A 16,469-nucleotide genomic window follows, 5' to 3' on the forward strand; every position below is an offset into this window, starting at 1 on the left:
TGAAGCAAATTTAATATATGACTCAATACTAGGACCTAAAGAAAGCAATAGGCTAAACAATGCTTGATTTATTCAGAAAATAAAATTAAAGAAAGACTCAAAACTTGCAAGACAAATCGAATTATAATAAATATGAAATGTGCTTACCTAACTTACGTCTTTGGATTGATTTGAAGGAAGTAGCCGTTGGAAGAGAGACAAGCTAAAGCATGGAGTGTTGTCGTTTGAGGCTTGACTCTTTAGCCTTGATGCACACCGTTTCACTTAAAGGGGAGAGATAGTAAATAAGGAAACCATCTCTTTATGTGGAATGATCGACCATAGGACAGCATCATCTCTAGGACCGTCTTGTATAACATACGGTATGTCTTCTTTAGCTTCTGATGCGGATATGGAGAGCTTGTCTAGGCGGTTGCTGAGATCATCTAGGTTGGAGTTGAGGCTGGCCTTGATAAACATTCTTTCAACAGCTTCACAGAAACCAGCAGCCATTCTCTTTGTTCCTGATCTTGTTCTCGGTGCTTGTCTAAGGACAGGAATGTTGATATCTGGTTCTATGGCCTCATCAGCACCTGCGAGGTTTTCACATATCTCCAATGAGAGCAAGAAGCTAGACATAACATAAGTCGGGAGAGCTAACAAAATAGATTTGACTAGCACTTACTTCCCTCCTTTTGATAGCCATCGACCCGTCCATCTGTTCACTATATTCATTAGTTTGTCTTTTAGGAATGCAAATAACTTGCATTTGGAGCCGCTGATATCTTCTGGAATTCCTAAATATGTCTCCATTCCTCCTTCGTTCTGAATCCCAAGTGTATCTTTAATTTGTTGTCTAACATCTCCACCAACCCTCTTACCAAAGAGTAAATTTCTCAAAATTAATACATTGGCCGGATGCTTGTCCATATTTTCTGACTACTTTAATCACTTTTTCACGTTCACGGGGCTCCGCCTTACGGAAAAGTTAATACATTGAGTTTAAATTTAAGATATGAGGTTGTAGTATGAAAAGACTAGAGTTTTATTTGTTTAGAGTTTAGGATTTAAAAACATGTTTAAGGCTTAATAGTCTGCATCACCTCTGCAACCGCTTCAACTGGTCAAATATTCATGTGAATAAGATGAGGAACTTATGACTCCTCAAAGGGCTGTGTGATATGCCCAAATTACCCGTAGAGAAATTCTCTCAAATAAGAGATTGACTGCAGTACTTTCGGATTGTCTACATAAGACTCGATAATTCACATAATAGACCTTAGATTCAGATTAATATAGATTAAAAAAAAAAACAGTAAATCAAGTAGTAAATTAAAGCAGTATAAATAATAGGAGTTGTAAAACAGATGGAAGAAGGGTGCTAGACTTGGGGTTTCATTCAGATTATCAGAACTATAGTCAATAGAAAATCAAAGGAGTTCCAAGAAGACTCTGAAAGAGTTCTTCTCTTCTATCCAACCCTAAAACTAAGAATAAAATAAAATATAGAAAACGTAACCATCAACATGACTTAGAATATATATATATATATATGGTTTTGAGTCGGGCATGGGTCTTCTTGTAAATAAGGAAAACTAGGGAGAAAATTTACAATTCTTGAAACTTCATTAAAATATGTCGTTTTGCTGATTTGTAGGAGTCTCGAACGCCACCAATGTTGTGTCAGTCGACACTAGTTGGTTCTCGACAGCTTCCTCTTGCGAGTCACATGAATAACTCTTCAGTAAAATGATCATAACTTTTGGTCAAGGATCCTGATTGACCTCAGCTCAGTGGCATTGGATATCTCACTAAAATGTCTATCTTGTGTCAGAATATGTGTTTAATGGCACCGTGGTAAGATATCCATTCATAGCTAAACTTTTGACGCATCTGCACAGCTCAGCATCCCAAATAGCTCTAGAATCTCCAAAGTTCTCCAAACCTGAAAGGACTCTAAAACAGACTACAAACACATATAATAGATTCTAAAACTGACTTATAACATGAACTAAAAGTGGTAAAAACCATGGTATATCATTGTGCCTCAAAACACTTAGGAGCCCAGATCTTATGTGTTTGCAACTGCTTGCGAAAAGATCCACCCTGATTATGATACTGAATCGGATCCAAAGGAACTCATTGAATAAGAAGGGTATGATCGTGCTGAAGAACAGGATCAGACAACTAATCAAGGACTGGAATAAAAAGTCTCTGAGAAGACTGTCGAGCAGATCCGATCAGACAGAGGAAAAGTGTTTGATCTCTCTGATGATGAACAGTCCGGTGAGAACACTGAATCCGGAAAGGCTGACTCTGATGAGGTTGAGGAGATAGAGCTCGAGAATGTAGAGCTTCTGGTCAACATAAAAAAGACGACCAAATGGAAGAAGAGGAAAACCAAACCTACTCTTCACAGGAATAACCCTAAGAAGAAGAAATCAGCAAGAAAGGTGATGACTCCATCAAGAGCATATACTCAGACTTCTGCTTCATCGGTTCTGGCAGAAGGATCGGTAGCAAAGTCTTCTCGTAAATCTGAAAACGCCAATCTCATGGTAGAACAAAGGTTTTCTATACTCATCTCGAGAGATCATTGATGAGCGTCTGGTAGATCTAGAGATAGAAGATACATGGGGGTATCTTGCCGTGGTCAAGAAGGGGCTTCTTGAGAAAACAGTGACAGGTCTTGTGGACTTCATTCTGGTGCTCATTAAGGAGTTCTGTGCAGGAATTCCAAACGAGATTTCTAATGCCTCCAAGGAAAAAGTGGAAGTGCTGGTTTGTCAATTCGCATTTGAATTTTCTCCATTGTGATCAACGCTTATCTAAAGCTTGATCCCTTGACTGAAGAAGAAATAGAGGCTTATGAAACGTTTGATGCACTCTCCAGCGATGAGCTTGCTGACTTTCTGACATGTGTATAAATAATAAAATTTGATTTAGGCATGGATGTTTGTAATCAAACTCAAAATCTAAATTAGGATCCGAATAAGAAAACTTGAATCTGATGCAAACCGTTTAAAAGAAAACTGAATGAAATCTAAGGGTTCATTACTTTCAATATTGGAAATTACATAATCTGAAGCGAATTCTAAATAATATCAACCAAATCTAAAGTTAACTAAACTTATTAACTCATTTTATTTAATTTTGGATAATTTAGATATCTTTGAGTATTTTTGGAGAGTATAGTAATTTTCATAACATGTTTTGGTAAATTCAGATACTTCCAATTACTTCCAGATACTTTATTTCGAATACTTTAGGTAGTTTGGATAATTTTATGGTATTTTCGAGTAATTTAAATATTTTTTGTTAATTTTAATAATTTCTGATTTTTTGTGTGATAGTTTTCTAATTCCAGAATGTGTTCTAGAAAATGTACCCATAAGAATAAGTGATTGCTTGATACCCACAGACTTTGTGGTACTGAAGTATGGGCAGGAACATAAAAACCCACTTATTCGAGGAAGACAATTTTTGGCCACAGATGGTGTCATTATTGATGTGAAGAGAGGATGCATCGGTTTGAATGTCGGTGATTTGGTGATGAATTTGACATGGACAAACTGGTCAAGAGAACCATGATCGACGGTCAAAAATTCTTTGTGGATCACTGCACCGAGTTTGTTGAGGAGATTTTCCAAGAGATGTATTCTACGGATCCTTTGGAGAGTGCTTTGACTGAATTTGAACCAGAAGCATGTATCCGGATGACAGGATTGCTTAGTACGTCAATATAATAGATGCAAGCAAGAAAGGGATGCATTTGGTCGCTAATGAAGAACTCGAAACGACAAAAAGGAATCTATTAGTACCCATCTGGTGTCACTAGACACCACCAATAGTTTGGAAAAAGCACCTAAGGTTGAGCTCGAAACAACTATCCGTAGGGTTGAAGTATGTGTTTCTCTGTGAGAACTCTTAACCTGTTGTTGTTAATGCTAACTTGAATAAAACAGAACTCACTTTACAACAAAATAAGCTGCACAAGTATCGCAAAGCTCTTTTCTATTCTCTTGATGACATTTCAGGTATGTCTCCGCATTTTTGCATGCATAGGATCCCCCTGGAGGATGAGTCGAAGTCCTCGATCGAGCAATAGAGGAGGCTGAACTCAAACTTGAAAGAAGTTGTCAAGAGGGAGATCATGAAGGTCTTGGAAGCTGGGATCATATATCCGATTTTAAACAGTAATTGGGTCATGTGATTCCTAAGAAAGGAGGAGTCACAGTGGTGAAGAATGAGAAGATCGAGTTGATTCCTACAAGGACAATGATAGGGTATAAGATGTGCATTGATTACATGAAGATGAATGATGCAACCAGGAAAAATCATTTTCCTTTACTTTTCATTGATCAGATATTAGAGAGGCTAGTGAATCCAAATTCTGAAGAAATTAAACTAAGGCCATCCTAAAATTTAGAAACATCTGAATGAAAATTATGAACATGGTACCCAAATTTTGAAAATTTGACACAGACCTGAACGCCCAGGTTCTGGGTTCCTGCCTCCGGCTTCCAGGTATATTTGTATATTAAAAAAAAAATCGAAGAGTTTTATAACGAGTCGTTTTTATTTGAATGGTCATGTAAACAAGTTGTATTTGAGTAGTATTTTTCCTCTCCACTACAGATGTTATTAGTACTCACAAATTCGGGATTGACTTGGTTCTGATACATATATTTCGGTCCTCGACCTGTTTTCGTGTTTTCTAAAGTTTTCGCTAAAATTTGTATAAACTACATTGAAATTCTAAAATAACATTTTCTGTAATAAAAATGTTAAAATAACATTTTTATGAAAAAAAGTAAAATAAATGTTTTTCGCTAGAGTTACTATATTATAATCTCTTATATATTAAAACAGAAGCATTTTTAATAAATGTGTTCACACACTAATTGACACGTGGCAGCCAGAATGCTGATGTGGCAACCTCACAATCTTTTAAAAAATAATGTGGTCACACACTAATTTTCTTAACTCCAGCACATACAATTTAACGTGTTTACACACTAATTTTTTTAATCAGCTCATTTTTAGTTCATGTAATCTTTGTATTTGTTAATTGAAGTTATCTTCGTGCAACTACTGAATAATATCATTGTTGAAAGAAACAAATTTCAAAATCATTAAGAATCGCATCAACTAAAATGTTGGAATGAGAATGTTTTTAGAAATTGAAAGTTCCGTACCTTGTTGAACTAGGCCATGGTTGAGGTTTCAGGAAGGCAAAAATTAATTGTGATTGGTTAGGAATTAAGGAAACTAAGGTGAAAAATACCACACACAAAGTCGGATCTTTAGTTTAGCCAAATATATCTTTTCATTATAGAGTTTTCATATCAGACCAAGAATTAGAAATATAATCAAATTTCTAGAAAAAATCAGAAATCAGAAAAAGCTTTAAAAGGAAGAAAATTCGCAAAATCGATTGAAAACAGAATTCATGTGCTGGGTGAAGAGATCATATTATTTTCCGATCCAAATTAAAATATATTGAAAATACCTAAATCACAAACATATATATACTTAAATATATTATTATTTTTAATTTTATATCTATTAGATATTCTAAAAATTATCAAAGTAGTCAATAGTAAATATATAAAAATGACAAAAACAAATTTAAAATACTTAAAATATCTATTTTTTCTCCATCCAAATATTTAAATTTCACTAATTCTTATGTAAATTTAAGTATTTAGTCTTATATTATTCAAGTTTTTATATTTTATATTATTATTATTTTGGATTTTGCGAACTTAAGTATATTTAGATTTTTGTTTAAAAATTTACATAATTAAAATGGGTACATGAACTCGAACCCGAACTGAACTCACAATGATTCTAACCAAATCAATACTAAATTCAAACCAAAATTTGTAAATATCTGAATCAAATTAAATTTCTAACTCTAAAAATCCGAAATCCCAATAGATAAATTGAATCCGATCAGATATTTGAATGTCCATCCATAGTAAAAGCTTTACGACAAATCCTTAATATAATGTAAAATAAATAATCTAATCAATTATTTTACTCTGCACACGGCGTGGATGATTACCTGGTCCATGTAAACGCGAGTGTGGAAGCTATTTACGTTCCGGTTATGCGTTCAATGGTGAAGAGTCATGATGGTGGAAAATAAAATAAATAAAAACACAACTTTTGATGATCATGACTCGAAATCGTGGGTATTGCATATTATTTTATCATTCTAATGTTAAATCTTTTTTAGTTTGTGATTAAATTGGTCGAAGTTCGAGTTACAGTAGAAACTGTACAAATTAATATTCAATAAATTAAAAAACACAGTACATTAATAAAACAAATTAGGTCTCAGATTGGGATGGTTCAAAATATAACATAAATCAATAAGATAATAAAATAATATTTTATAGAGAATCTAATGTAAATATATGGTCCCATTAAAATCATAAATTAATAATATATATTTATATATATATACATTTTATATAAGTACAAACAAACTATTGAATTATATTTTATATTCATAATAGAATCATATTTATATTTTCTTAATATTTCAATATATTTTGTTGATATTTAGTAAAATCATATCTAAAACCACATTTAAATTATATGAAACATATTTCAAAAATTCTGATTTCAAAAATTTAATTAATGTACATATGGTCAAACCAAATATTTTTTAATTTTATAAAAATTATATTTTAAAATAGAAAAATCTAAAAGGAAGCTTTTTGTAAATTAATAAATTAAAAAATACGATAGTAACAACATTATTAATTTATTGAATTTTTAGTGTACAACAATAATGGCTACGCACAAAAAATAAAAATAAATCATGGATGAATTTTACCATTTTATCTTGTGTAGTAAAAGTGAATTAAAATGTCATTATGTATGCATTACAGAAGCCTTAAATCTGCTATTTCTTCACTATAAAATGCAGTTAAAGACTATGTAGGATGTCAATAATTATTACACACTGGTGCAACCACAAAGTATACAATCTTCAAACAAAATTTTTTATTTAATAAATATATTATATAAATAAAACTAAACCAAATCTGTCATTAGTTTTCTTTTAATTTCTGAAGAACTGATTTACTGCTAGGTATTACCCGATCGTATGGATAGGCATTTCTTAACAAGAGTTCCAATATATATAATCATTATACAAAGTTCCTACCAAAAAAAAAAAAAAATCATTATACAAAGTTAAAGAAACATGAATCTTACGATTAGCAATATATCGGGGATCCAAATATTTTCGTAAACCCGAAATTAGTGGACAAGGAAAAAAATATTGGTACATTTCTCAACTTGTTGACTTCATGCTGGTCTAATTAGAAGCAACCACATGTCATTAAATGTTAAAGGAAATTTGGTCTATTTTTGTTTTGATATGGGTAAGCTTCTGGTGCCGATTCTTCAGGAAATCAAGATATGGGTAGTAAAAATCTTGAATTAGAAAAATATTGATATTCGGATACAATATAGATGATGCAATGGCGTTAATAGGGAACAAGCAATGAGTGAAACGCACTACCCGTTCGTTCAGCGCACTAATCCTAGAATTGATCATATCATCGCAAAAGTGGTATTTAAAGTCTCTCTCTCTCTCTCTTTTTTTTCTTTCTTTTTTTCTTTTTTTCTTTTTTTCTTTTTTTGTCAATATGATTCAGTATAAATAGTACCGAGTTTCATATACATGGTCCTATGTATACTCTAGTTTGGGCTATAATTTCATTTATTGCATTTGCAAGTGGTAAACAATTAAGCAGAGTGGCTGAATGTTGTTCTAGTGGAGTTGTAGGTATACAAAATGATATATGATTAGTGGAACATCACTTCTTTAATCAAACTATGTGGAAACATTCTCTTCATGCTAGGTTGTACTATAGTTCGGGGTTTGGGACGTTAGAAGGATATATAACTAGTCCTATACAACAAGGTAGACAATCTTCCTTTCACAAAGAAGATGAACGCAAATGAACGCAAAGTTACAGTTGTTACGTTGATCAAGACAACTTGTGCAAATTTAACAATAAGAGAACACATAGCAAACATTTAACTTTGGCTGATTGAGAAAAAAATGAACTTTGGCTGATTGAGATAATCTTTTAGCGAATCATGTATGACATTATATAATTTTGAGTAGGATAGGCGAACCTTCTTTTTTGGTAACTTTAATTTAATCTACTACTATACTTTTTCTAGTATTTGTTTTCTTGTCTAAGCTACTTTAAAACAAAAATCTTTGCGGGGTTGAAAAAAAAAACATAGAGGTATGATTATAACCCCCAAAAGCAATGCAACTGCAAACCATTCACACTACATGCAATTGATTGTTTTCTTTTGTTTTATTTTTTTAAAATTAAAAGCACACCGTCTAAATAAAAGACAAGATAAGAAACCTTTCGAACTTTTCACCGAAAAGCATAAGTAATAAACAGCACACTTAATTGACTTTTTTTACTCCGTAATCAACTAAATATTACTTTTTAATCAGTACAAAAAGTGAAAAAATATCCACTCATAGATTGCGGTTTTATAATTAATTATATACGTATATAATCAGCGGTAGTATAAACTTCTGTTTATGACAATTCATAGCATTTATTAGGAAATTGTTCTGCTTTTACGTTTAGTAATGAGTAAGGGTGTTCGATCCGGATATCGGTTCGGTTTCGGTTCGGTTTTTTCGGTTTTTCGGTATTTCAGTTAGTAAAATATAATTACCTTTCTAAATCCATATTTACTTCGATTCGGTTCGGTTTATATACCGTCGGTTTTCAGTTTATTCGGTTTTATACCAAAAAATATAATTCTTTATTTTGAGATCATATTATATGAATTGTAGAGTCTTGTTGTCAACACATTCATTTATTAAAAAATATTATAAGTTTAAATAAAAGAACAAATATAAAAAATGTTTCTATCATCTAATAAAATAATCAAATCTATAATTAAAATCAAAGCTCCAAATTTTGATAATAAAAATAAAACAGAAGCACGATGCACAAAAAATAAGTTATTATATTCTTTTATATTTAACGTTCATCAAAGTCATGTTTCTTCTATTAAACACGAAACTCTATTCGTTTATAGATAAAAAAAAATTGTGAAGAATTTCCATTAATTGTTATCATCAAATTTATAATCTTTATTTCAATTTAGTCAATGTTAAATTAAAGCAAAAAGATCAAAAGAATACTAAGAAAATAAGAATCATATTTGCGATGAATTGTTATTTAATTATAGTTCAAGTGATTTACAAATCAGAACTATTTTATTACTGTTAAAAATATGGTAATAGTTATTAGCAAAAAAATTAACATATGATTTTCATACGTTGTTATAAAATATATACATATTTACATGTTTCTATTTTTTGATCGGTTTTATTCGGTTTATTCGGTTTTATCGGTTATATATCGAACCATATCCAAATCCTACGGTTTTTTTAAAATCATATCCATTTGGTTTGTATGGTATATACCAAATCCAAACCATATTATCTATTTCGGTTTGGTTCGGTTCGGTACGGTTCGGTTTTGCCATATTGAACAGCCCTAGTAATGACTCAAGTATCAATAAGTCACTAGACTTTGATCCGGGTGCTCATGCAGATATATTTTTTAAAAATACGTTGTTATTTGTTTTTCATGTCTTTATTATATATCTTATGTCGTCGTATAATTATTCGTATTCTCTACATACCACCATATAAAAAATCATATAATTAATAATATTTTATACGTACCATCATATAAATAATTTTTTTTGTCAGCCATATAAATAATCATATATATTATATTTTTAAAATTTAATTTGAAATATAAAAATCATAATTCAAATTGGTGTTTTAAATTGAGCTTTCTATTGTATTTTTCTTATATATATTGAATTTGTTTTACAATGGTTATTGGAAAATATTTTAGCAAAAATCAACTTTTGAACAAATGTATACTTTTGAATCAATTTTTTATATAAATAAATTTTAAATTATTATTTTTATTTGAAATATGTATATAAAGTTTAAATTTTATTTTATGATTATTTTAGATAAAATATGTTTTTAGTTAATTAGATTAGGTCATTTTTGTATAGTTTAGAGAGTTTCTATAATATAATAGACTTCCAATTTTTGTAATAACATAAGCCTATTATTTTTTTCTTAATATATTACTGTGTCCAAACAACATTATACTTTTTTATAATGTTATCCATGTTTCCAAACAATACGAAAAAGTATTTCAATGTTAATGATATAAATGTGTTTAAGAATAGATATATACTTACTAAGAAGTCTTATATTATTAGCATTTCGTGATTGATCATAAACAGAAGTGTTTTAGATAGTTTATTTTCTATATTTTTTGAGTAATTCTTGGTTCAGCCTCGTAAAGTGAATCTATAGGTTCACCCCATAGATACTAGAGAAATTGCCAAAAATACTATTTTCAAAGTATCACTTTTCATATTTACACTAACTATTTTTACCATCATCTTTAATGAATGGTAAAAGACATTTATAACCTTTTGATTACTTTTAACAAAAAAAAAAACATATAGTTAACTAATCTAAACTTAAAACATCAACCCTAAACCACGAAACATCAATTATAAACCCTAAACCACGAAACATCAACTCTAAACCATAAACCCTAAAACATCAACTCTAAACTCTAAACGTAAACGCTAAACCTTAAATCTAAACTTAAAACATCAACTTTAAACCCTAAACCATCAACTCTAAACCCTAAACCATGAAATATCAACTCTAAACTCTAAACTCCGAAACATCAACTCTAAACGCTAAACACTAAACCTTCAAATCAAAACCCTAAAACATCAACTCTAAACCCTAAACCTTATATTTTTCTAAAATTCAAACCCTAAACCCTAAAACTCTAAACCTTCAAATCTAAACCCTAAAACATCAACTCTAAACCCTAAACGTAAACCCTAAACCCTAAATCTTCAAATCTAAACCCTAAAACATCAACTTTAGGGTTTTAGGGTTTAGAGTTGAAGGTTTAGGGCTTAGGGTTTAGAGTTGATGTTTTAGGGTTTATGGTTAAATTTTTTTAGGGTTTAGAATTTAATTTTTAGGGTTTAGTGTCGATAGTTTAAGGTTTAATGTTGATGGTTTAGGGTTTAGAGTTGAAGTTTAGGGTTTAGGGTTTAGAGTTGATGTTTTAGGGTTTAGAGCTGATGTTTCCGGGTTTAGGGTTTAGAGTTGATGTTTCAGGGTTTAGAGTTTATTTCAAAAAAATTAGGGTTTAGGATTGATGGTTTAGGGTTTAGGATTCGTATTTCCAAAAAAATAGGGTTTAGGATTGATGGTTTAGGGTTTAGGGTTTGAATTTTGAAATAGTATAATTCAGAAAAAAATTAAAAAAATTAAAAAAATTATTTTTTATTTTTTTATATTTTTATTTATTTAAATATTTATTTATTATATATATAAAGAAGAGTCTTTTGCCACTTAGTGAAGAATGTATTTTTGAAAATGTTACTTTAGTGGTGGTAAAAATGAAAAATGGTAGCATGAAAGTGGTAAACATGTAATTTCCCCTAGTTAATAACCAATAAAAAACTGTCGAGTGTCATATTTTATTTATCATAAAAATAAAAAGTAAAAACAATATTAATTGCTAACAAAAAAAATTGACATTATAAAATTTGGTAAACCTTAAATTTTATAACTCAAATTCTAAACACTAAACTTTAAATACTAGTGCTAATATTAAGCCTTATAGCTCCATATTCTAAACACTAAACCCTAAACCCTAAGATTAATACTATACTTAAGATTATCCCTAAACTCTAGGATTTAGATCTTAAACTCCAAATCCTAGGGTTTAAAGTTAACCCTACGATTTAAGGTTTAAAGTTTATGATTTAGTGTTTAGAGTTTGAACTATAGGATTTTGTGTTAATCTTAGAATTTAGTGTTTAGTGTTCAGAATGTAAATTCTAAGTTTTAGGGTTTAAAATCTTGCAATGTCAAAAAAATTTTTTTTGCGATTGATATTATTTTCTATTTTTTTTGTTTTCTTAAACAAAATATAAAATGTAGCAGATTTTAATAGGTTAATATAGAGGGGTTGAACCTATAGATTCACCAAGTAGGGTCAATTTAAGAATTACTATTTTTTTTAACAAAATTACACAAATCAATCGTCAGCTAAAAACTATTATTACCACATGTGGCCCAAAAAAATAAATTACCAACTAGTAATAATTGGATGAAAACCACTGTGACATGAGATCAAACACTCAATACCCATAGTCTCAGTCTACCTATAGTAAGCGGGATTAGTGTCCTAATTTCCGGAAGATAAAGTAGCATTAATATAACTTTTATATTAATTAATTTAAATGTCCATGAAACAATAGTATTCATTATTTGAATTCTTTACTCACTCCTCCGCACAATCTTTCATATTGTAAAGGGAGACAGAGACGCAGAGAGCATTTGCAGCCGACAGAAAGAACAATCTTGGTAGAAACACAAAAGCATATGTGCAGGTCTTTGCGATAACATTGGTTTGCTAAATTTTGTCTGATAAGAAACACCAAAACCAAAACCAAAAAGAAAGTTTGGATCTGTTTTGTAAAAGAAGAGATAAAATGGGTGTTGTTACTGTTCCCGAGTCAAAGCAAAGTGTTTCTGGCAAAAAAGCATTTCGCCCAAGTTCAAGCATCAGACACACTCCTCAATGGTACTAATCTCTTTTACTTTCTTTCTTTTAGACAAGAATGAGTTTAACGTTGTTGGCTTATGGGTCCTCAAAAAATTGTGTATGTGTTTCCAGGCCGGTCTCGGACGTTACGAGTGACTTGACCATAGAAGTCGGCTCTGCAAGCTTTTCACTTCATAAGGTAATGAAATTCGAACTAAACTAGTGAATGGGAAGACGAAAGGCAAACCATTGTCTCTGTTTTTGTTTTCAGTTTCCTCTCGTCTCTCGGAGTGGAAGAATCAGGAAGCTTCTTCTTGAATCAAAAGACACGAAGAACACTTACCACCTCAACCTACCCGGAGTTCCCGGCGGGTCAGAGGCCTTTGAGCTCGCAGCGAAATTCTGCTACGGCGTCGTTCTACAGTTCACGTCGGCAAACATCGCGTCCTTGCGATGCGTGGCTCATTACCTGGAAATGACGGAGGAGTTATCAGAGAAGAATCTGGAGGTGAGAACAGAGGCTTACCTGAAAGACTCGATCTTTAACGACATCTCCAACTCCATCACTGTTCTTCACTCCATCGAGAAGCTACTACCTGTAGCTGAAGAGATTAGTCTTGTCGGAAGGCTCGTGAACGCCATCGCTGTGAACGCTTGTAAAGAACAGCTCGTCTCTGGTTTGCTCAAGCTTGATCAGAAGTTTGAGAGGTTGGCCCCGGAGACGGAGAAACCTTCTGATTGGTGGGGAAGGTCTCTGCTCATCCTCAAGCTCGATTTCTTCCAGAGAGTTGTCTCCGCCATGAAGTCCAAAGGTCTGAATCATGAGATCATCAGCGATATACTGATGAGCTACGCTCGTAAGTCACTGCAGATCATCAGAGAACCGAGTCTCGTCAAAGGAAGTGTGGTTCTTGATTCGGATCCGCAGAAGAAACAAAGAATCGTCCTCGAAGTGATCGTTGGTCTCCTCCCGACACAAGCCAATAAGAACTCGATACCTGTCTCGTTCCTATCCATCTTGTTGAAGACAGCTATAGGATCCGGAACCTCTGTCTCCTGTCGATCGGATCTGGAGAGAAGGATAAGCCACCAGCTGGACCAAGCGATTCTCGAAGACATCTTGATTCCTGCGAACGTCGGCGGCGCCATGTACGACACTGACTCGGTGCAAAGAATCTTCTCCATGTTTCTGAATCTTGACGAGTGCGACTACGAAGATGACGACGATGGAGATGTGGTGGACGAGAGCGAGATGGCTATGTACGATTTCGAGGGGCCTGAGTCTCCGAAACAGAGCTCTATCTTCAAGGTCTCGAAGCTAATGGATAGTTATCTAGCTGAGGTGGCTCTCGACTCCAACCTCCCTCCTTTGAAGTTCATAGCTCTCGCTGAGCTTCTCCCGGACCATGCCCGCGTCGTCTGCGATAGTCTTTACCGAGCCATTGATATATTTCTTAAGGTAACTGAAAAGCTAAGAGTGCCTCCTTAAGGTGAGTTTTGGTTTGACTGTTTTTTTTTTGTTGGTTGAGTTAGGTTCATCCAAACATGAAAGATTCAGAGCGTTACCGTCTCTGCAAGACAATAAGCTGTCAGAAACTGTCTCAAGACGCAAGCAGCCATGCGGCACAGAACGAGAGACTTCCTATCCAGATAGCTGTTCAAGTCCTGTTCTACGAACAGACGCGGCTCAAGAGCACGATGACCAGTGGTGGTGGTGGTAGTAGTGCATGTGGTTCCAGTCAGAGCCAGTTCTTCTTGTTCCCGGGACAGTTTCCCAACCGTTCAGGAAGCGGGATGGCAAGCGGGGCGATTTCGCCCCGGGACAACTACGCATCGGTGAGAAGAGAGAACAGAGAGCTTAGGCTTGAGGTCGCGAGGATGAGGATGAGGCTGACTGATCTCGAGAAGGATCACGTTTCGATGAAGAGAGAATTCGTGAAGCCGAGCAGAAGAACTCGTTATGGACTGTTTAGGAAGCTCTCTAGAGGTCTGAACAAGTTGAACGCAATCATGTTGAAATTTAGAAGAAGCCAAAGTGTTGCCGGTAATGGTAAACATACCGAGGAGAAGACAAACTCGGAGAAACGCTTCATGTTTCAGAAGAGAAGGTGTCACTCTGTTTCTTGAATTTGTTGTTTCTGATGCTTTTGTTCTATTCCTAAAAGAAGAGAGAAGTGTGTGTGTGTGTGTGTGTGTGTGTGTGTAAATTTGTAATTTACATATAATATAGGGAGAGAGTTCATAATAGTTTTTGGACTTGTTGGGATAAAAATCTTCTGGATCATTTCTTTGAATGAAGTGAGTAGTAGTGACCGTAGGGATGGATCAAGGTTCATGACAAAAAGGAAAATATCACTAAACAGATTTTTCGTCTCTCTTGCTTTTTTTTTGGCACAAGGGAAAGAAAGTGTTGCATTTATCCAGAAAATAGAAGAGTGTTCTTGTATATTTCACAATTTAAATGAAACACTCAAATGGGTAAAATCCAAAAGGGTATATGGCACGTGGATGACTGCCTCATATTTGTTACATCTTGGAATCCTTCCCCAACTACTAGTTTACCAAAATTTCAGCAATCCCTACCTGTTCACTCTAAAGAACATACCAAATCAGTTATATTCTATTAAATGTATAGATTGGACTGCTTAAGGAAGATAGTATGAGAATATAGGATGCCAATTTGCTCTTTTTGATCAAAATGACTTATTTGAAGATTCATCTTCACAAATGAGCGGAAGTGGGAGACCAATCAAACCAACTAAAGAACTTCAAAACTGCTCTAAACTACAGTATGTCATCGTGGAAACCGGAGTCTACGAAGCCTAGGTGGACACGAAAAATTAATCTACATTTTATGAGATCCTCTCATACATCACTCTAGTCTCGTTATAACTTCGTTTATTGTTTAAAGTCTAGAAAACTTCTAGCTCCGATCACTCTCTACCATATCAACTAGTACGAGTTGGTGAGGTTCTCTGGTCCCTCACTCATCTCTTTTCTATCTTCAGCTTCTGCTCATTATGTAGCAAACTGTGTTTTTTCTTTGGAACATAACTGTAACATCCCCGTCCGTTTGTGGTTTATGGAAATGTTTAAAAGAATTGATTTGATTACCTATGTCACCAAAGTGCATTTATTATCTTTTCGTCACACATCCGTTTAGAACTCCATGGTTAAGCGTGCTTGAACTGGAGTAGTAGAATGATTGGTGACCTACCTGGCAGTCATTCGCAATATCATGTGAATGAGGCCAAAACAAATAGAAAAGTCATGTGGTGATTGCAGGGTCAGTAAACAAGCCTATCGAGCCTCTGAAAATTAATGCACCCCCCGTCGCATGGAATGGGGTCCATGAGCCGAGTGTGTGGGCGTGATAGGTCCATTAGCCATGAGCAGTCAAGGCGTTACAAGTGGTATCAGGGACGAACTCAGACGAGTGTGGGGACCGGTGGGAAGGTTCACACTAAAATGGGTAACGATCTTGGAGCGAACTAGGACGTTGTGTTCTTTGAAAGAGTGTATATTGTAACATTTCGGTTTGTGGTATATGGAAAGATAATTGATTTGACTACCTATGTCACCAAAGTGCACTTACCTTTTCGGTCACACATCCATTTAAAACTCCAGGGTTAAGTGTGCGTGAGCTTTAGTAGTAGAAGGATGAGTGACCTATCAAAAAGTCATTTGCGGTATCGTGTGAGTGACGCCAAAACACGGAGAAAAGTCATGCGGTGACTATAGGATCAGTAAACAATACTTTCGAGCCTCAGAAATATTAATGCACAAATGGGGCCCAGAGGC

The 16,469-nt window shown here is 33.6% G+C and overlaps 1 protein-coding gene and 1 long non-coding RNA gene across 2 annotated transcripts; one reads left to right on the forward strand and one right to left on the reverse strand.

Moving 5' to 3' along the window:
• Positions 1 to 12,449: 12,449 nt before the first annotated feature.
• LOC125580771 (BTB/POZ domain-containing protein SETH6-like) lies at positions 12,450 to 14,962 on the forward strand. The gene is made up of 4 exons (XM_048745869.1): positions 12,450 to 12,707; positions 12,801 to 12,867; positions 12,940 to 14,127; positions 14,202 to 14,962. The coding sequence occupies exons 1-4, from the start codon at positions 12,616 to 12,618 to the stop codon at positions 14,793 to 14,795; spliced, it is 1,941 nt and encodes a 646-aa protein (XP_048601826.1). The 5' UTR covers positions 12,450 to 12,615; the 3' UTR covers positions 14,796 to 14,962.
• LOC125580772 lies at positions 12,653 to 13,121 on the reverse strand. The gene is made up of 2 exons (XR_007318533.1): positions 12,916 to 13,121; positions 12,653 to 12,844 (listed from the first exon to the last, which is right to left on the reverse strand). It is a non-coding gene; the product is annotated as an uncharacterized LOC125580772 (long non-coding RNA).
• Positions 14,963 to 16,469: the final 1,507 nt, after the last annotated feature.

The sequence above is a fragment of the Brassica napus genome, chromosome C1 (genome assembly GCF_020379485.1).
Source record: "Brassica napus cultivar Da-Ae chromosome C1, Da-Ae, whole genome shotgun sequence".
Taxonomy (NCBI): Eukaryota; Viridiplantae; Streptophyta; class Magnoliopsida; order Brassicales; family Brassicaceae; genus Brassica; species Brassica napus.